General features: G+C 43.3%; 3 protein-coding genes across 3 annotated transcripts; all 3 read right to left on the bottom strand.

The window, feature by feature from the left end:
• Nucleotides 1-12,271: 12,271 nt before the first annotated feature.
• On the bottom strand, nt 12,272-15,807 carry LOC131268734 (SET domain-containing protein SmydA-8-like). Its single transcript, XM_058271009.1, has 4 exons — nt 15,646-15,807; nt 12,878-14,045; nt 12,651-12,799; nt 12,272-12,397 (listed from the first exon to the last, which is right to left on the bottom strand). Exons 1-4 carry the CDS (start codon nt 15,781-15,783, stop codon nt 12,272-12,274), a joined length of 1,581 nt encoding a protein of 526 aa, XP_058126992.1. The 5' UTR covers nt 15,784-15,807.
• Nucleotides 15,808-17,501: 1,694 nt separating this feature from the next.
• Nucleotides 17,502-19,154, bottom strand: LOC131269138 (zinc carboxypeptidase-like). Its single transcript, XM_058271465.1, has 2 exons — nt 18,893-19,154; nt 17,502-18,832 (listed from the first exon to the last, which is right to left on the bottom strand). The coding sequence occupies exons 1-2, from the start codon at nt 18,897-18,899 to the stop codon at nt 17,607-17,609; spliced, it is 1,233 nt and encodes a 410-aa protein (XP_058127448.1). The 5' UTR covers nt 18,900-19,154; the 3' UTR covers nt 17,502-17,606.
• Nucleotides 19,155-19,435: 281 nt separating this feature from the next.
• Nucleotides 19,436-20,841, bottom strand: LOC131269022 (zinc carboxypeptidase-like). The gene is made up of 2 exons (XM_058271331.1): nt 20,515-20,841; nt 19,436-20,449 (listed from the first exon to the last, which is right to left on the bottom strand). The coding sequence occupies exons 1-2, from the start codon at nt 20,797-20,799 to the stop codon at nt 19,436-19,438; spliced, it is 1,299 nt and encodes a 432-aa protein (XP_058127314.1). The 5' UTR covers nt 20,800-20,841.
• Nucleotides 20,842-20,916: the final 75 nt, after the last annotated feature.

Below are 20,916 nucleotides of genomic sequence, written 5' to 3'. Positions count from 1 at the left end.
GAAGAGCGTAGGAGGCGATTGATGGGTTATTCTTATATTTATGAGCTTTAATAGTTAGAAGGGATTTGTGTTGTATTTAAATCACGCGGTAGGACTACTACAAGTAATCATAGTTTTTGAGTTGACGAAAATCACTTTCTCTAATTGAACAAGGAAACATGTTGTTTAAAAATTGTACCTAGCACTTAGTTTTTCAAAAGTCGATTACAATTAACAGTGATAGTTGGACAATGTGGTATCAGAGATGATGATGCCATAGTTAAAGATGACCCCGCGATTATGCACGTTGTCGACAGCTGACCTGAAGCTAACGATGCATAATGACGAACGGTGGCATTTGATTTTCGGTTGTTAACTCGTAATAGAATTCAGTATGATTATCCCTACCCTCGGAAATCTGGAAGACGAATTCAAAGAGCAGGAGCTTCACTTCCCTTCGGGTGTGGTCCTCGCAAAACTTGCATAAAAATGCGCAAAAACGGCCTATCTCATAAGTGCACCGACGAGTACTTAATCATTGAAAAACTATTGTACAAACATCAGCGTTCACCGTCTCAACGCGTAGAAGACCCCACGCAAAATACATTCCAAAATGGTGTTGGAATGGTACATCTCAGGAGAGCTTGAAAACCCCTCATCCCCCTCCCGCCACCCCCTCTCTTCCCTTGCGAACCAACACTACAAGCACCTCTTTCGAAGTAGCGTTCGAGGGTGGCAGTTATTATTTATACCAGGGGTCGGCATACATTTCCTTAAAAGGGCCAGATGATTAAAAGGAAACCGAAGGCGCGGGCCGGAGTATTACCTTTCTAAGTACTAAAATTACATAAAAAGTGGTAAAAGATAAAATATGTTAAATTTTATTGTTTAATTTTTTTTAAACAAACTTTTTTTCGTTTAATTTTGATTTTTCTTTTCAACATACAACAGGAACGCCTTTTTCAACAATTTGAATCTTCATTTTTGGAAAGAAAACAAACCTGCAATTTTATTGCGGGCCGAACAAAATCAGTTGGCGGTCCGGATTTGGCCCGCGGGCCGGACTTTGTCGGCCCCTAATTTATAACCGTGTAACATTTTATTTGCTACAGATACCTGTAATCTTTCCATTTCAAGTCACAATCCAGCAAGCGGTACCACCTGCTTCGGTTTCTCACAACTAGGTCGAAAAGCAAAGAACATGGAGACGCCCGGTGCTTCAACCCAGCAACAGAGGTACACGAGGGTTGGTACACGAAGGTTTACTTACAAAAACTAATGTGATTGAATTTCTTAACGAATGTTAGGACGAAGAGTCTGTAGGAAGGAGGACTACTCAATGTGCAATTTCTCTACCTGAAAGCGAATGATGGAAAGGGGCAGAAAATTGCTCTAATGGAAATCAACAACAATTGACAGGTTTTGTTGCTTGGTGTTTTTTTGTTATTAAAACTGGCGATAATTCCAATCCCAGTTTTGCGTAAGTGAATCATTTAAAAAATTTCCCAGCACAAACAAGCGGTCGATAAGTATTACACCCAAATCACGGCTGCTGGTTTGAACGTTTAAATTCGAATCGCGCAAAAACTCCACTTCCACACGAAAGTATCACTTCTTCTTCTTCTTCTTGACGTAAAGACCTCTTTCTTGGTCATGCCTGCCCGTTAAGGGCTTACGAGACTTGTTTCTCTGTTGTACGTGGATAGTCAGTCCTCTCGTACAGGGGAGAGTCCGGTCTCGGTTGGGATTCGAACCCACGCTGTCGAGAGGTGGTGAGCCCCGGCGCTCATGGGCCGATTTTCTAACCGGCGCTACCGCTCGGCTGTCGCGGAACGCAAGTATCGCTATCATCCATTAATAAGCCGGCGATTTGTTGATTGCATCTGGCTTGGACAAATAAGAAAACCAAAATGAACGAAAGCATCAGAGGGTTCGTATTGAGCACGGTATGCTGTCCGTCCATGCATTAATAAGTAAGAAAATTGTACAAGTCAGGGCCATGTAACAATAACAATAATACTTTTTAACAATACTACCTTTTTTGGCTGAATTATTTCTTTTTTTCTTATAAAGCCTTTTTTGAATCAAAACCTATATAAATAAAACTATGTTCCAATTGTTTTACTTGTTGCTTAGAGAGGGACAAGGATTCTTTGTGTTAAAAATGTGTGTCTTTGACACAATGTAGAAAGGTACCATTTGGGTGTGCGAGTGTTTCAGAAGCATTTTCAAACTACGGCGTTTGGTGTGCAAATATAGGGTAGAAAAACAAACCAATCGCTTTTTGCTTTATTTACGCCGTAGAAGTATCCAAATGTTGCGGTGTAACTTAGCAAAAGTAAATCGCGTTTAAAATGAGACTCAATATTTAACGAAAAGTCGTATGTGCAAAACCAGTATCAAAGCATCTATCACCTCGAACTAATAGCTTCTCTGAGTGGGACGTTTCTTTTGGAAAATAAAATAATTGTTCTCAAATCTCGATGCAGCGCACCATTTTGATTTTAATTTCTTTTTAAGTAACGGGTTCTCGGTCCGATGTTGGCGCACACGAGCATTCCAAAAATAGCATCCCCTTTCTCGCATTTTTGGGCAGGATTGACGATGGCGCGAGAAGCGCGGGGGGAAAGCGTGCGACGGGCCGAGATTTGGATGGGTCAGGGCCAAATTTGGTTGCCTCTTGGCGTCGCTCGAGCTCACGGCGTCATCTGGAAGAAAACAAACGGACAACAACACGTCCGTTCCATCATTGGAACACATTGAAGTGAAGAACTATTCATTACTTTGATTTCGCGATGAAGGAGTGAGATCACCATGGTTGCATCGTAAAACACGTCTACGTAGGAGGTAAAGTTTGTCGTCCGACGAAAATAACTCCCTCGTCCGAGTTATTCCGATCAGTATGCTTCAGGTGAGTAAAACACACTGTATATTGAAAAAAAAAACAAGTCGAATGTACTGCAACCTGGGCTGTAGCTGAGGGTAGCTTCGGTAACAAAAGGGACGCGTAAATATTTGCAACTCGCGGTCAAAATTTTAAATTTTATTTTTTTCTCGTGAAAGATGAAGGAATCATTGCTTCGTAAGTCAGCGACAGTTGTACATGTAATGTGGTTAAGTTTTGTAAGATGTTTCTTAGAGAGGGACCGCGAAACTTTGAAAACGGGAGCAAGAACAACAATACAAAATCAAACTGCTGCCCAGTGTTACAGTGCGTTTCCCTATTGATTTGACGGTTTTAAATCAAGTTGGGCCGCCCTTCCACAAATGGCAAGCAACTGCATTGCCTACGTAGCGCACACGTGATGATCAAACGACCAAAACCCTTCAGACTCGGCAGTAGTCGGTACGATGGAATAGGGGGATAGAGGGGAGGCATTTTTCTCCGCGGGCAATCAAAGCGTTTTTTTACCACGAAACATTGTTGATTGTTTCCTAGTGCGACAGAAGGCGTTCCTTTTTTACTTGAAGTGTTTTTTATTTGAATTTTGCTCCCCGCACAAGGTATGTCAATAAAAATCGGAGAAACGGAAAGTAAACGGTGAATTACAACCAGTGGCGGGTTTACACTTATGGAGGCCCTAGGCGGTGAAATGACCGGGAGCTCCTAAGCTATGTTATGCTATACCGTAAAATATGACGATTTTTTGTTTATTTTAAATACTTTTCAACAAATTTATTGTTACCTACTACTTTTTCCCTACAAACAATAAGTTTTCTGTTGACTTCACAGTGGTTGATTTAATTAAAGTTGTTAAACAATTCTTATTCAATTAATATAATTTTTAAAAAATATTTAATATACGTCCCTTTTTTAAACTGCTTCAAGTACTCCTAAATACGTGTCTCGTTTAAGAACGAAGAATGATTTTCATTGTGAATTGTATGGTGCGTTTTTGCATGTATTCAAGCGTATGGAAATATCTAACAGGACATGTGAAAAACGCATTACTCCTAAGCAGCTAGATGGAATAGTTTTTTCGTTCTTCAACTTTGATTTTATACCGGAATATCATTACCCAATTTTGTTATGGTTTAATTAATTTCTATAAGATACATTAAAATTACGCTTTACTGTAAGATTAACCCCATTCCAACCTGTCAATCATTAAGGAATGTTGATGTATTCTATAGAATATTTTGAGCTTTAATCACAACGCACAAACAATCCCACAAATCACACTATCAAAAACAACACACAGCAAAAACTGTCTCAACTCGGGACGAAGGAAATTACCTCCATAAATAATGCTGCTAATTGTGTTCACCTTTATTTTACGGTTCAAGGTTTATCGCTGGATCGAAATCGCTCCCAGAAAACCCTAGGTACCATTCCGTTACTTCAGCATAACCACAAACACGCACACGTAGTTCATCGTCGCCACGTAAGCTTCCAAAAATAAAATGAAGAACATCGCACTAGCCATGGAAAGCGAAAGGAACATGTCAACAGGACAGGGATCGTTCCGCAAATGTTGGGAGACCGCGGCGTCAAGATCGCGGTACGGGTTTCCTTGGAACGATTATAAAGACGCTCCGTTCCGACACAAGGTCAACTAGCAAGCAGTGATGGGCGGGTTCCCGGAGCAACTGAGGTGAGCATAACAGATGTTTTCCACCCTGGGATGTCTCAGTGGGAAATTCTATGAAATTTGCTTTGATTTGCACAAGATGATTAAATATAATTGCCAATAAGCTATTGAAACGATACGATCAGCGCAGTTTGCTCGAAAGGTAAACTCAACAAAACATTTTTTATATATTCACTTGGAAATATTTTATGTTGTCCATACAAAATTATATCCAACTACCTATGTTCACTGAAACTACATAGAGGTTTAGACTGGTACGAGAACAAATTGCAACTTGCGTTGGGAGTTGATAAAAATAGTACTTATAATCAATTATACTTTTTCTTCCCATCATTTAGAAGAGTTTGTTTAAGTTTAGAATAAGTTTGTTCTCTAAATAACGATGAATGAAATGCCACTTGCCACTGGCGAATAGTGACTCGAAAATGTTCGGACATAAACGACTCTTACCAAGCAAAACCAAAACTCTCCCCGAAGAAAACCAATTGACGCACATTGTACTACACAAGTTCATTTATTCCATCCAGCCAGGATAGCACGGCTCGCAGATTGGAAAATCGGGCTGGTTAGATAAACCCGCGGCATATACGAACCATGTTCGCTAGCTACACGCTACACGCGGGGCCCTTTATTTACTTTGACAGTTGTGCCGCGGTGGTGGGGAAAATGGCGTCGTAGAAGAATAAGTAAGAAGATAGTAAAAATCAAGAGCAACGTAAACGACGATCGTTCGCGTCGTCCAGTGGGAAAAACACGATCGTACGATGGGTCGAAAAGTGTTAGACCGGGTTCGTCGAGTTGGTCATTCCTACAGCGATCGTAACTGCGTTTAATCGTAGTTATTTTTAACGGCATGAACTCACTCATGGGGCGCGCAAAACGAAAACCGCTGCCCACACGCTCTGTTGCTGATGATCGCGGGTGGGTAGAAGGTCTCGGGGGAAGGAGTTCAGGGTGTCGATTTATTCCAACATTAAATCTGGCCCGTTCGTCAGCAGTCGAGTTTCAGGCCGAATGCCAATGCAGCCAGGCACGGGCTTGTTGTCGAAGAAGGTCGGCGAAGGTATTTTTGAAAAGAACAACCAAAATGCAAAGGAAAACCAGGGGAAACACGAAGGGCAGGGTTTGACTTTTTGTGTAAACAATGTCCACGGTTGCACTCGGTTGTTGTTTCTTTTTCTACAGTGATTCGCGTTACTGTCAGATTTATGCGGTGATGACGGTATACCTTTTCCAGAGCACACACTGGACGTCATCTTCAGACCGTTTCGGGGATTATTCTCATACATTTGCGCCGTCCGAGAGGGAGCTATACTGTTTCTGTTTTATGATAAAAATATTTGCTCATAATATTTTATTATTTATTCAATGCACAACAAGTCGTATCTCCGAGTCTTGTTAAAGATAAACATTCCATTTCTTTTCTAGCACTGTATAGTGACGTCCAACACATTATGCACGCTTTGGCTCGAGTGTTCTTTTGAAAAAGAATAAAATATAAATCCACCACTTGCGCCACCAGGCGCCTCCATTATTGTTTCCTACCTAACAAATGCCACCAGGAGCCTCCTCCGATGTCGGTACGCATATACTAATAAGTACATTTTTCTCATGATATAATCAAATGTTTCGTCTTTATTTTATTAGCTTACTGAATAAAAAAATCTTAACCTCCTCTAAAGATTTTTTGGAATTGCGGAGAGAAAAAGAGAACGTATTACAAAAAAACAAGACTTTAATTCCGTTTTCCTCATTTAAGTTGAATCTAGGCGTCACAAAAATCGCGTACTTCGTAATCGCGCAGATTCCGATTTACCTTACAAAACACCGGCAAAACCGAAAGCCGAAAAAACCTGTCTCATGTTTATAGAAACGGTATAATAATACCTGCAGCTCGTACCGTAACAATATTGGTTTGCCTCCATCGTTTTACAGGAAATTCAGTGCAGTTGTGTGACACACGGCTAGTGAAGGGAAGGAAGTAGTGACAAGGGATGTCAAGGGCATGAAGCAGCAGCCAAAGGGAAAACCAACGATAATCAGTCGTAGTTTGCCCTAATTGTAATGTTTCTTTTTGCTTATTTTTTCTTCTCTTCTTGGTACAACTATCATTGTCTTTTTTATAATCTGATTCTATTCCCTTTTACTCACCGTTGCTTCATAAATTGCTAATTCTAAAACATTTGTCAACTCGCACTGTGAGACACTGTTGTGTGTATTTAATTTTTTCTTGGTGAACGTTGTTGCCATTCAATATTTCTTCAGTATATTTTTGAGTAACGACCATCGTTTGTTCAGCACGTTGAACCAATAAGCAATGGAAAATCAATCTTCTTCAGCAGTGGTGAAAAGATTTGCTATGATTATTGTGCAAATGTTGCCCTTTCACACAGTCCCTGATCCCAACCCTTACCCTCCCAAAGTAGCAACGCAAAGAAGATAAACTCGGCATTGGCGCTCTGCTCGAATAAGATGCATGAAGTAGAACGTTTTGCATAATGTTGTTTTGGTTCGTTCTTGGGGGGAAACAGCTAATAGCAAATAATAAATGGAGCAGTAGTCTGGCCAAAGTGTGCGAAAGAAAGAAGACCTCGCACACAGCGGGTCGAAGGTCGTTTATTAACAAGCAGCGCTCCCTAGATGAAGCTTATACACTTAAGCGACCCTGACGTGCCTCCCGATTGACTAATTTTGAAGGAAATTCTAGCGTGATAGAAAGAAAGAAGGAGAAAGGGAGACAAACGGTCGAAAAAACCAGCGTCGCAAAACAATGATTTTACCGCGGTATTAAAGAATCTTTTCCACTTTTTTCATTAGCGCGCCTGAGTGCCTGTCAGTCAGAGGCGGATTAAGTGTCCTAGAGGAACTAAGGAGCTAATTGTTGGAGATACTATAAGCATAAACTACATTCACCATACATTTTTTAATTTCAATATTTATAAAACTCTAAAATTTCAATATTTATAAAAATTAACGTTAAACCATAAAAAGCAATCAAACTAAAATTTAGCTACAGTTTTCCTCAATGTTATTTAACTCCAATGTTTTTTATTTGGTATATTTCATGCGAATACATAATATGATAGAGAATATATAACATAATTTTCTATGAAGAATAACATACATAACTTTTCAGCCGTTTTAAAACTGAAAACATCGTTTATTATAAAATGTTTGTAATCGAAACAGCTAATTGTAAGCATTATTTCTATATCTTGAAATGTGCATGACACTACTTGTGCCAATTATACATCAATTAGCATTATCCCCATACTATTATGATAATGTTTCTCGTCTTTACTACAATCTTTAAATTATAATATACGTTAGCGAAAGTTTCAGTTTCATCATTCTCAGATTTTCATTTTATTTATTTACTTTCGTTTGGAAGTAAATCCGCAAATTCGTCACGTATTTGATAAGATGTGCTACGTTTTGGCAAAATAATTAAAACATGAAAATTTGAAAAACGAATGGCCCTATGTACGGGGCCCTCAACAGCTCGAGGTCTCAAGCGGCTGCGTAGTTTGCTTACCCTACGAGCCGCCCCTGCTGCCAGTTATTGTCACCGGCTTATTGTCAGCGGCTCTTTTTCTGTCTCAGCCGGGTGGGTTCATCATCATCCACATCAGCAGCAGCTTGCACAATGTCCTTTCCTGCTTTCCTCGTTCTATGATTCTTCATGGTTTCCACCTTTCGGTCCGTTTGGTGTGTGATTCGGTTTTCCCACGCTGTCTCCCAGTCCAAGCCGCACATCAGTAGTTAGTAAACACGCTAGTCTAGAATGGCATTTTTCCACTCCCGGAGTAACATTATGTGGTGGGGTAGTGAATGAATGGCGCAAGGGGTGGATATCGCACGGAACGAAGACCTACCGCTCGCGTGATGAAACGTGCGAAATTATGTTCTATTTATACACAATAATCGTAAAAAACATAAAAAAGGAAAAACGGTAAAGCAGGGCGGTCCGCCCAGATCCAATTCGAGATCTTGCGAGCGTCGTTCTAGCCTCTGTCGCTATTCCTCTTCCCGACCCAAGCTTTGCACTCTACAGCACGCGATGTTTTTCTTTTTATTTATTAGATACCGCGCGTTTTGTTTTTGGGAGCAGTCAATGGCCTTGCATGTGTTTCGTGTGTGTTTGTGTGTGCCTGTGTGTATGTGTTCCTGCTTGGTATATGTCTTATCTTGACTGCTGCACCACAAGCCTTCTTAGAAGGTATGCCGGCTTTGGCACGGGTTTGGAGCGTCCCGTCGGGGTTATTTTATATTGCCATTGTTATTATAATTGTCATTATAAGATACTTTCCAACTTTCGCCGACGTTTACCATTTCACAGTGTTTATGTCGCACACGTAATATCTACAGCTGTTATTATACACGTACAATTTTGTTTTCTTTCGTATGGTTATTGCAGTACAAAGAAACCACTTACCATTGGGCGGGATAACCACAGGAAATATGTTTATAACCATTTGTGTTTGTGACGGTTTTTTCCTTTTGCCTACGCAATTTTCGTAATGAAGTAGTGCGAAAGATACTACTGTAACCCCTACAGTTAACATGATTATGTTTTATTTTGTTTGAAAAGTTGAGTGATTTCTTAATATTTGATCTCCTATGCACTATAGAAATGCTTGGTACTTTTTGGGTTGTCGAAACTCAAATAATAACATTAATAGACTCTTAATCATAGATGGTACTATTTTGATGCTTACAAATGCTCATACACATGTGCCAAGTGTTAGAAATTTAACTTGAGCTTACTTGGAGTTGTAGTTTTTCAAATTCTGTTTAATGATTTAGAACATACTACCCTTGAATGAATTGTAGTAGCCTTCATGAAAAAAAAAAACAATTTTGAACAAATTTACTGTTAACTTCTTAGCTACAGCGAATATACAAAAACCACTAGCAGTTACATACGTCTACTAGCATCGTCTTTAGCTTTAAATGCAAAGTTTAGAAAAAATCGTAGAAAAACTATGCCTTACTGTTCATCTCCACATAGCGCACTCTCCCCTGACAAACTGGTAAACTCGGTTTCCGCAGCAAACGGGAAACTCGTAGGAAACTGGTAGGAAACTCTTGACAGCTCTAGCAAAGCCCCTCGTTTTGATGTTTAATAACTGACGGGTTAAGAAGAAGCGAAGAAAACTGAAACAAATGCGTGTCGACCTAGCGCACTCAAGGAACTCGAAACTCCATACAACTTTTACAGGAGTTTCACCAGTCTCCTAGCAGAGTTTCCTATGTGGAGATGAACAGTTAAGTGCAAAAAACAATTCTGTATATTGTTGAATTAGTCCTGATTGAGTGGAAAAGTTGCTACTCAGGAATCAATCAATGGAAAAGTTGCTCCTCAAGCTGTCATGAATTATAGAGTTCTCAAACAAAACAAACGGCTCCCTAGCCGGATTCGTTTTGTCGGGAGCTAGAATGTATCTCTTTTCAAACCGTCCAATATGGGCCGACCTTCGCGGAGGTCGTTTCTTAGTTTTATTTCACGCTCCGTGACGCACACCGTAACCCTCGCGATATCTAGCAGCTCGTAGACCTCGGGTGCCGGACCAGCGCGTAGCATTGACACGTGTCACGTGCCCAATTCTATTGTGCCCTCCCAGGCTCAACCGCCACAGGCTGCCAACGAGTGTAGCCGTACTACCTCGGTTCTCCCAAATCAGTCTTTTGTGGCGGCACAAAAGCTGGAATCGAATCGGTAAGATTACAGGCTGCTAGTTTGTCATCTTTTCTTTCCTCCTACTGCATAAACCAAGCCGCCTGAACCTCACCGTAAACGTATATGACGACCGCGTGGCGCAAGTGCTTCAAGCATTTGAACTTTTGTACCATCTCAACCATTGAACTACCTCATTCAAAAGTAATCGGAGGATTTCAACTTGGAACCTTGAATTTTCATTCGGTCGCTAGCTTTTTTTTATCTCGCAAGAGATAAACGTCCTCTTCGACTCCTGCTCCGCTCTACCTCCTTCGGCTCCTGCAACAAAGTCCTCATTCAGAAGTAATCAGAGGATTTCAACTCTTAAAACCTTGAATTTTCATTCGGTCGCTAGGTTTTAATAACAAAATCATACTACATCTTCAAAAATACATACCTTTATTTAAATCAGTATAAAGGGTGTCCCCGAAAGTATAAGCACGATTTAAAAACGATATTTAGGTAAAAAAAACCTGTGCCAGAAACTGAAGTTTTGTTTCATAAACTGTGTTTGGGTTCTGTTCTGGACTATTTGTGAAAAACAAAAATGTTAAAAATTTAATCGTATGCTAATGACCGCACTTTTGATCTGTCGCCTCTGATATGGCTCAGTCTGTGCTGAGTCTGTGTCGTGAACGGTTTTCGACACTTTTAAACGGTTTTACAGTTTTTTTGAAAACTGTTGATGTTTTCCGTAGCTTTAACATGTTTTCTCAAGTGTGCCTTCGTTAGCAGCACAAAATATCTCCATTGGTCTGGTCTTGGCCGACTCATCGTCGAGCTGATGAATGAGGATTGGCCGCACAGCAGCTTGTCGTACAGCTTCCGGGCCCGATATTTAACGCATGCAGCCTAATTTGCACTCCGATTCGATTTATTTTGGATTTTGTATGATTTTAAATTCAATCTTGCCTTGTCTCATTTGACGTTACTTTTTGAGGTACCCATTTGTTGAGCCACATCGCGAATGGAACATTCCTATTTTTGCTTGAATGCTTTTGCTCTTTCCCGGTTCAACTCGACTTTTCGACTTTCGACTTTAATATGTCTGCGGATTCGGTCAAACATCATTTAAGCTATGTTCGCGTTTAATTGTTAAGTTTAGTCATAAGATTTATGTAGGCCATAAGGCCAGATAAATTAATAAACGAAATGAAATGAAAAAGGTTTTCGACCACTTTTGAGCGTATCCACACCTACCGATTTCGCCAATTTCCTTAGCAAAATGTTAGGAGTCGAACACCATTTGTGCAGAACGCTTTTGCGCTTTTTGACGGAAATGCCTCGCATTTTAACAGAAACGGTTGAAAAAAATAGTTTCGATGCACTATCTAGTAGTTTTGAATGTAAACAATCAAACACCCGAAGAATCAACTGTTTGGCGTCATCCGTTTTCCAGAAACGTAATTTAGAAATCGTGCTTATACTTTCGGGGACACCCTTTAAACTAAAATCCAATGTTTACCGATCAAAAAAATGTTATTAATGAAACCAAAGCATTAAACTCAAACAAAAACTTGGAAATACTTTGGATTTAGATTTTTCTAGAGCTTATAACTAATTTACAAAACTGTATATGAAACTTCTGCATGGTTTGACTTCATTGTTTGATAGTTACCTTGATAGTGTATATGTTGACAGTCTTTTGTGGGTAGATGCAACCAAGTTTTTTAAGCGATTTCATATCCACCTTTTCTACAGACTTTAGGAACTTGTTTTGTTGATACAGATATAGCGAAGTAAATTTCCTTACATATTCATTCTACACCTAATCTATTCTATGCATTTATGTTGAAAGTAAAGTAAACGCTGCCGAATATTAGAGGTTTACAATTCGGGCTATGGTTTGATATATGTTGGTGTTACCAAATGAATCCATCGAATTGGAACATTTGATTGAATCATTTCTTCCGCCATGTTGCTCTCGATGCCTACCAAGGGGTTGACGACCCCTGGATGACCGCTATGAACAGTCAAATTCTTAAGGTTGGTTTACGACGCTCGGATTATAATCGGGACTGGGAATCGGGTTGACCTTCACTGTTGGGTCTGTTTTAGCTATACGCTCCAGTTCCTCACGCGCCGAACGGTACTCTTGTTGCTCCTGCTCCTAAAGGGTGGATAGAGATGTATAGAAAGGGTGGGGGGAGGGGAAGGGGAGGTTGAAGAATTACATGGAAGAAAGTAAGCCCAAAATAATATGTTTCATTATTGGACCGGTCATAAGCGAATTGGAACAGCCCCCTGAGGTTACACACACATTCGCCTTCGTAGGATGATGATAAAGTGAAATTGAATCCCAATGGTGTCTTAGGGGAGGGCGAGTTTACTAGGTCAGGTCGGGCCTGACGCGTGCTTACCGACAAGATAACACCTCGTGTCCGCAGTCCATCGAGCGAGTTAGCCAGCTCGAGAAGCAATTTCGTCCGGAAGTAACCGTAGCCGGGTTCGAGCTTTTGAGCTACTCCTAGCAAATCACGGCAAAGATCGACCAACCGGCGCGCTGGAGCTGTGCGGTAAGAGCAGAATAGGAGAGAGTTGAAGTACTGAAGCAGGTAATTAAAAACCCGTGTCACGTCGCGCTTACCATCATTCGGGGCCTGTTCACGCCGGCCGGCGAGGAGTTGCGTCAGAGCGTATTTGGCCTGCAGCACGTAGGCGTTCCAGCCGTGCAGAATTGGTTCGTGACGCACCAGGAACGCCTCGTAGTCGTCCGGTTCGGTTCGGTCGAGCGCAAGCAGCTCTGCCTGCAGCTTTTCGCAGCGTCTCGCGTACTCTTGCGCGGGTTCCTGGTAGGTGCACTTCCGGTTCTGGCAACGCCAGTCGGTGCGATAGCTGGCGGGATCACTTGGGATGACCCAGTCACAGCCGGTAGCCTTCGGTACCTTAATGCGCTGCTGGCAGCTTGGGCACCGGAAACCACCAACGTGCGTACCGAACTCGGTCGGATCGGTGCACCGGTCGCAGCTGCAGTCAAAACACTTGGCCTGCCGGAGCGCCAGCCGCCGTTGGAGCGTCCCGAGCAGCGGCTGGGTGTAGGACACATTGATGACGGCACCCTCCGGGATATCGATCGTCGCTACCAGCACCATGCCAAGCCGGTCATCGAAGTAGTGCTTAGTGTTAGGTACACAGTCGTGTGAGAGCATCGCACCGAGCGGGTAGAGAGCACGAACCTTCACGAGCGGCTGCCGGATCTCGTAGCAGTTCGTGTCGAGGATGGCGCTCACCTTCAGGATCATATCTTCGCTGTACTGACGCAGACCCAGCACCGATCGTACGAACGGTACGAGATTCGAACGCAGCACGCCGTAGAGCGGACTCGCCAGACGCTGCTCCAGGTGCGACTCGAAGCGCTCGATCTCTGCATACTTTTCGGGCGCCGTACGCTCAAGCAGCAGCACCCGCAGGGGCACGATCACGCAGTAGGCCGACTCGCGCCGTTCCGGATCGGCCGGATGGGGGCGAATGTTGGGCCGGTAGCCGCTACCACTTAGCACTCCGCATTCCACTCTGTGCTGGTCCGCCCCCTCGCACCCATTGCCACACAGCGGCCAACCGCATTGTGTACACTCGTAGAACCGCTGAACCGTGTTGGTCAACAGCGGCACCAGGTTCCGGTTGCAACCCAGACATACCGGCACGTTCGCTATTTTTGGCCCAACGGCGTACGGCGTGTCACGGTAGATAATCTCGCCCTGCCGGATGCTTCTGGTAGCCACCAGATGACGCCCGAGCCGCTCGCTACGAACAACCTGGGGAAAGTTAGTGAGTTAGAGCGAACGGCAACGACAGAACACATCAGCCATTGCCAGCGACTCCGTACAGGAATTACCGAGGATTATCGATGTCACCATTTCGTGGCTTCTACACCTGACTGGATTGCACCGAAATCATCGAGCGCCATTTCGGGCCATTTTGCAACATAGATTGCTCTTAACACGTTAAGCGCTACGTCGGCCCCGTGGGGCCGACAGTGTTCTTCCCCGTAAGCCGGCGTCGGTCTGCTCGGACCGACAGAGCCCGTTGGGTAGGCCGGCGATTCTACGAATCGCTGGCAGAACGGAAAGCAGTGCAATTTGGGCATAGCGCTACACGTGTTAATGGGTCTCGCTCGGTGTCTAGTTTTTGTTTTCAACTCAAATCTAGATCTTTGCATCGGTCAATACTTCTTCGAAAAAACATTAGTAGCGGGCGAGCTTGAAATAACCGCATTGTTCGCGTCATTTCTCTAACTTCCTCCTCCCGTTGCCTCTGTTCCTCACGCGAAAACCCGTGAAAACAGAACCACCCTCTTAGGCGTCTCCATTTATTTATTTTTATTTATTTTCAAAAATCTTCGCTTTCGATATACATGAAAATGAAACAACAAAGACAATGCGCATTCATTAACTTTTCCTACCCCACGTACGCTCGATTGCAATGAGGCACCTAAACGGTTTTAATAGGTAGCAACAGGCAAATGAAAGTTAAGATTCAAGCTGCCTTGCTTCTACCCTTCTAATACTGTTTACGGTTTGGGGCATTATTTCGATCATGTTTTGCAATGAGCACTCCTTTCCCTACCCAACCCCGCATTGAGGATTTTTAAGGTTGGTAAGCTTGAGTTAATTGATAGAATTCTCTCAACCAATCCTAACCAAAACTTCAACCTGATAAGTGTTAATATTTTAAAGGGATTGAACTCGAGCGTGCCGATCACCGAAATACCACTTGCTGACCCGTTTTGTGCGAGATATTAAAACACCCATAACTCAAGCACGTGTGTTTGCGAGCTTGTGAAAATTGTTCACAATGGACAGGAAACCCCTCTCAGTGACGCTGCCGAGAATACACGAATTGAGTTAGGATTTTGGGAAAGAAAAAATATAAACTTGATTGGTAACGGTTGCTCGAGGAATGGGGGAAGGATTTCGCTTTTCGAGAATTTCGGATAGTTTCGCTTTTCGATTACCATGCTGAGTGCTCTTATGATAACAAGTGCACTACTGATCAGGTACAGCATGATCGTCACAATTCAGTAGTATATCGGATATAATCATCACAATTCAGGTGATAACGGCACGCTGCCCATGCGAAACGCGGCGGCAAATTCTCAAAGCAAAACTTACACGCACCTACTTAGAGAAGTAAGAAACTGAGCCATTACTTGAATACTCCCGAGGAAATTGATCGATTGTCACAGAACACTTCTCGCCTCAAGAGAATTATATCAGCCAGCTTCCGAAAACAGATCCTTCAACTATCCGCCTGAAGACATTGTAATGGGAGGTTTTGCAAAAGAACAGACCCCTCCAGATCACCAACACGTATTTTTGTTGTCTTCCTCTTGGACCAACCGAAAAAAGCACTCACTTTAAACCGACGGCACTGGTGGCGATGCTGTGCCTTCCAATCCTGGCGCTGGTGGTCCCGGCCGCAGTATCCAACCTGCTGGCAGCCGGAACAACGTTGCGCAGCAGGAGCACGGCAGATGCTGCAGAGCAATGTCATCAGGTTCAACACGGATTGAGCGATTGATCGAGCTGATTGTGCGACCCCACCGGATATGATCGGTGCGTTCAAGCTGTTGGCATAAGTTTGGCCAGCTATAATGCGCAAATATAGTGCTCGGTTACGGTTCTCATGGTGCGCGAGGAAAGGTATCGCAATCAGTAGTATTCGCCAGAGCTAAATGCTGTCGCAGTTCTTGTAAGAAAAAAAATATTCTGAATTTGTATAGCACAATACTAACTACCTCAGCCTAGCGTTTTGATGTTTTGTGTTACATTTAGAACGAGCTCCAGTCTACAGCTCATTATAGAAGCTCAATTTTGATATTCTCGCGGAGCTTAAAGCCCATTTTCATTAAATGATTCGGTCGTTGCTTTTGACAGTTCACCACATGATACTTGATATGCTGCTTCTCAAGTTACAACGGTAGGAAACACATCGGCTAGCCCTCACGGGGTTTCGGCACATTGTTAGAGGGCCGGGGCACACCATTACGCATTAAAAACGCGCCGGCGCCTTCCACGGAACCATCCGTTTAGGGGGTGGCTAATAGCGAGACGTCCGATACAATTTCAAAATTCAGCTACAGTGCACCGGTATATAAATATACCTCGTGAGCAGGCCGAGGAGGACAGGAAGCGAATCAAACTGTTGCAAAAGAGTCGCCCCCACCAAACCGGGGTTTCCCGGGTAGGTGGCATTTGGGTTTACGCATTTTTGACATCCTTCCAAAGAGTGGGCGGGAGGGGGGGGAGTGTAGTGCCAGAATAAGGGCTTGTAGCACAGAGCGAGATCAGGGGAATACGGGGGGAGAAGAGTGTAGAAATTAAGCAGAGGGTGTAGGGAAGATAAGGGTGTAGTTCATGTTAAAATACTGAACATTATTCACAGCATTGCATGGTATGCGCAGCACCAGACAAAAAACTGGACACGTTTGGTTCTAACGGCATCGCGCTCTACTTTCACGCGCTATTTTTGACACGTGCAGTTGAGCGCCAAGCAATGGTCCAGTTGCGATAACGTCTACCCTTGCAAGGCCTTGGCAGGTCGGAGGAGGAAGAGGTCATTCTTTCGTGAGTAGATCATGCTAGTATTAAACTTCTATTCGCCTCAATATGTGGTACAAAGTAACTGATACCGCTTCGTTTATGATTCGACAGTTGAAACATATCTATCTATGTCAAGATGCCCTCATGATTTAAATTATCAACAATATATGCAAACTTGCTGTAATAGAACATGTTTTAGGAAACACTTCCGAGATTGGTAACACGCCAAAAAAACCCTACTTTTACCTATTGATTGAATCTAACCCTTAAGCATACCACCAAACAACTCTACATATCCATACAACCAGTATATCCTACCATGATATATATATATATATATATATATATCCACCTTGTTTGGTGGTATGCTTAAGGGTTAGATTCAATCAATAGGTAAAAGTAGGGTTTTTTGACGTGTTACCAATCTCGGAAGTGTTTCCTAAAACATGTTCTATTGCATATGTTTCAACTGTCGAATATATATATATATATATACTATAGTACGCATTTTAAAATTAGTAATGCCAAAAATGCTAGAGAAGCAAAAAGAGCAACTTACCGTGTAGTTTAGTTTCTTTTCCATATTTCCTTAATAGCAACGACGATGTCGCCGTGCAACTAATGCAACGTTACAATCAATCTGCCACGTTTGCTACCCATCAAGCCCAATCAAATCGAGTGGAGTATAAAATTAGCAATTACTATACATGTGAAAGAGCACGGTTGCGATTCCATTTTAAAACATCGATCGGTATTTTTATTCGCTCCGAAGAGTTAATCGTAATAGCCGAGTCGTGCCGATTCACGCACGATTGCCTCGAAAGCCGCAAGCGTCTCCCTGCCCACCGGGACAATTTGCTCCGCAGGTAGGATGAACATGTCGGTCGAGTTGGCCGGTCCTCGTAGCTCGAACGTGAGTGACACCGGGATGCCACCGGTGTGATACGCCCAATCTATCGAGCCGCCGCTCGAAGGATAGATGGTTTCGTACTTACTGCCGCCCTTGAATTCCGTTCCGTTCACCGCCGTCATTGCTTCGATCGCCTGCTCGGTGATCTGCTTTAGATCGTCGTAGTTGGGCACCTGGTCCGCCGTGTGGCCGTAGGGAAACATGAGCAGCTGGGAGTATGAGTGTAGCGCAATGTACGTGCGGATGCGTTCGGTTTTTACGCTCCTATGCAGGAAGTCCGCCAGTGCGCTCGCCTCCAGCTCAGAGAACGCGGTATTACCGGAAAAGTCATAGCTGCACGGATCGTCGCTAGAACCGATACCGCCCCAATTGCTGTCGAAATTTCGGTTTAGATCCACGCCCCTGCAGAGCCCGTACGGTTTTCGATTTTTGCGCCAAAGTCGATCCCCCACAAAGCTGTACTTGTAGCCATCTGGATTGACGATGGGAAAGAAGAACCAATCGTAGGCCGTCGACAACTCGACGATAGCCGGATCTGTCGAAAAGATCAACTGGTTCAGAACGTATGTTGCGGTGGCGGGAGAAATCCATTCGCGAGCATGTATGCCACCCTCGACAAAGATCGCCTTATTCCCAGCCTGTCGTGAAAGTTTAATCCCTTTAATGGACTGGCCTTCGTAGCTTTGGCCAATGCTTAGTACGCTCACAAATGGGTGCTGTTCAGCGAGCGAATCCATCCATGCGTAAATGGTCTCAAGGTGGAAATAGTGGTCCCAATCCATTTCGCTAGGTTTCGCATCGATCGTCTTCACTGTGGTAGCTTCTCGATCAATCTGTCCCTGTACATTATGTTCCAGCACCAGTCCCTCGACTGAATACCGGGTGAGGAGATCATCGAAATCAGCTACCTTGTTAGCCGCGACCATGATAGTAAGCTGTTGTCCCGGCTGGCGGGCATGGCCGTAGAAAGTAAAGCTATCACTCTTTGCTTCCAGCTGTTGGAACACTTCTACGTGGAGCACATTGGCCAGCAGAACGCGATACAATCGATAGTTGTCGTATCGGGCCACTTGTTGACTTCCTGCATGACCTTCAACGGTTGAAGAAAAAGTTAGCGCTATGAGCATGCAAACACAACAACCCACTTTACCAAACATCTTGCCAGAAACTGCTGCAACGATTCCAACGACGAACACCGGCTAACTAACGGTGCTAGCTAATCAATATTTCTCGTTCTATTATCAATTGTTTATTTATTTCGTTTCTTTACACTTCGTACTACCACACACGGTTATCATGTACACAATTGCCAGATAAATCTCTTACCTCAACGTGCAGAAAGAACGACGTGGAGGGATTAGTTTGTTACGACAATGGTAAGATAATTATCTCCGGCAACGGATCGGGCTGGCGACTCCGTACAAACAATGCAACAAGGGGATTTATGGCAATTGGACAGAAACATCGAGTCATGCTGCTGACGAGACGTCAGCGTCAGTCACAGCTGTACTAAACACAGCTGAGTTGTGTTTTCAAACAGCCCGATACAAAACAAACAAATCTGACTAAATTGAGAACGGAAAAATAATAAATTATTCGTTTATCACAAAATGGGATTGTTTCGTGTCATTGTTCACATAAGTTATTTGCACAGCAGTGATGCTTCTATAAGAAAAACTTATATGTATGTTATCTATAGTTCCATTTTATTTCCTCCAGTTGAATAATATCCTAAGCGTGTCGCTTCTTCCAGCATTGCAACTAGTGCAGCCAGCAGTTCCTCGGCTGTGGGAATTATTTCATCGGCGGGAAGCACGAACATATTGGTACTATCAGGAGCCCCGCGGAGCTCGAAAGTGTAGGCAATCGGTATGTCGAGCGCGCTGTAAACCCAATCAACACTATCCCCGGATGATGGATAAATCGTTTCTATCATAGCGCCTGAACGATATTTCTTACTATGCGTATCTTCTATTGCTTTGCTTCCCTTTTTGCCTATCGCTACCAAATCATTGTAGTTATGCGCCCTTTCGGTAGTGTAGCCGTACGGAAACATGATTAACTGAGAGAAGGAGTGAATCGAGAAGTACGTTCGGATGCGCTGCTCAGCCACATTCGCGCGTAGAAATTTTGTCAATGCCTGAGTTTCCGGTTCACTCACTTCGCTGCCGCCAGCAAAATCGTACCGGCACGGGTCAGAGCTAGCCCCTGGACCATTCCAGTCGCTTGCAAAGTTTCTATTTAAATCCACTCCCAGACAGAGACCGTATGGTCTGGTATTCTTGCGCCAAAGACGGTCCCGTTCGAACGTATACCGATACCCGTCCGGATTGACAACGGGAAAAATAAACCAGTTGAAATTGTCAGCTAAATTCCGTACATCCGGCCGTGTCGAAGTTAACAGTTCATTTAGCACAAATGTACAACTCGCAGGGGATATCCACTCGCGTGCGTGAATCCCGCATTCGAGAAAGATTGCGGTGTTTTCTGGATTTTTGGCTAGCTTAACACCCACCAGCTGCTGATGTTCGTAGCTTTCGTCCAGCGGAATCAGCTCCAGGTATCCATACGTATTTACTTGGAGCTGCAGCCACTGGTTGATCGTAGTCAAATGATGGTAGTACTGCCAGTTAAACTCTGCCGGTGGAGTAGTTTTTGGTTTGATTGTAAGTTGCTCCCTATCAATCAACTCTTGCATGTTGTACAGCTGTTAATAAAGAAGTTATACATAGTTATTTCTGTGACGGGCTCAGGAGAATTTATGCATTTTACCAGAACCGTTCCCTGGAGTTCGAACCTTTCCAACAATTCGGTTATTTCCGCGATCTTATGCGGTGCGACCATAATCGTCAGATTTTGATTGACTTGCCTTGCATGGCCCATGAAGGAATAGCTATCGCTTCTATCTTCCAGTTGCTGCAATATTTTCACTTGCAATTCGGTTTCAATAAACAAACGATAAAGCCGAAAGTGGTCATATCGAGCTAAATTAGAAACCTGTGCTGAATTGACCATGAAGGCCGATAACAGAAGACAAAATACAAAGTAGAAGCGCATTCTACGAAACCTCGAAAACTCACACAACTGGCACCAATGACAGCTGCCAAGACACTGCGGGTATCTTATAAGTTGCACGGTAGTGCTCTTACTACAGCTCTTGTATCTCTAATTCCA

The sequence above is a fragment of the Anopheles coustani genome, chromosome X, assembly GCF_943734705.1.
Source record: "Anopheles coustani chromosome X, idAnoCousDA_361_x.2, whole genome shotgun sequence".
NCBI classification, from domain to species: domain Eukaryota; kingdom Metazoa; phylum Arthropoda; class Insecta; order Diptera; family Culicidae; genus Anopheles; species Anopheles coustani.
Note: the sequence above shows the minus strand (reverse complement) of the source record. Positions and strands in the feature narration are given on the sequence as shown.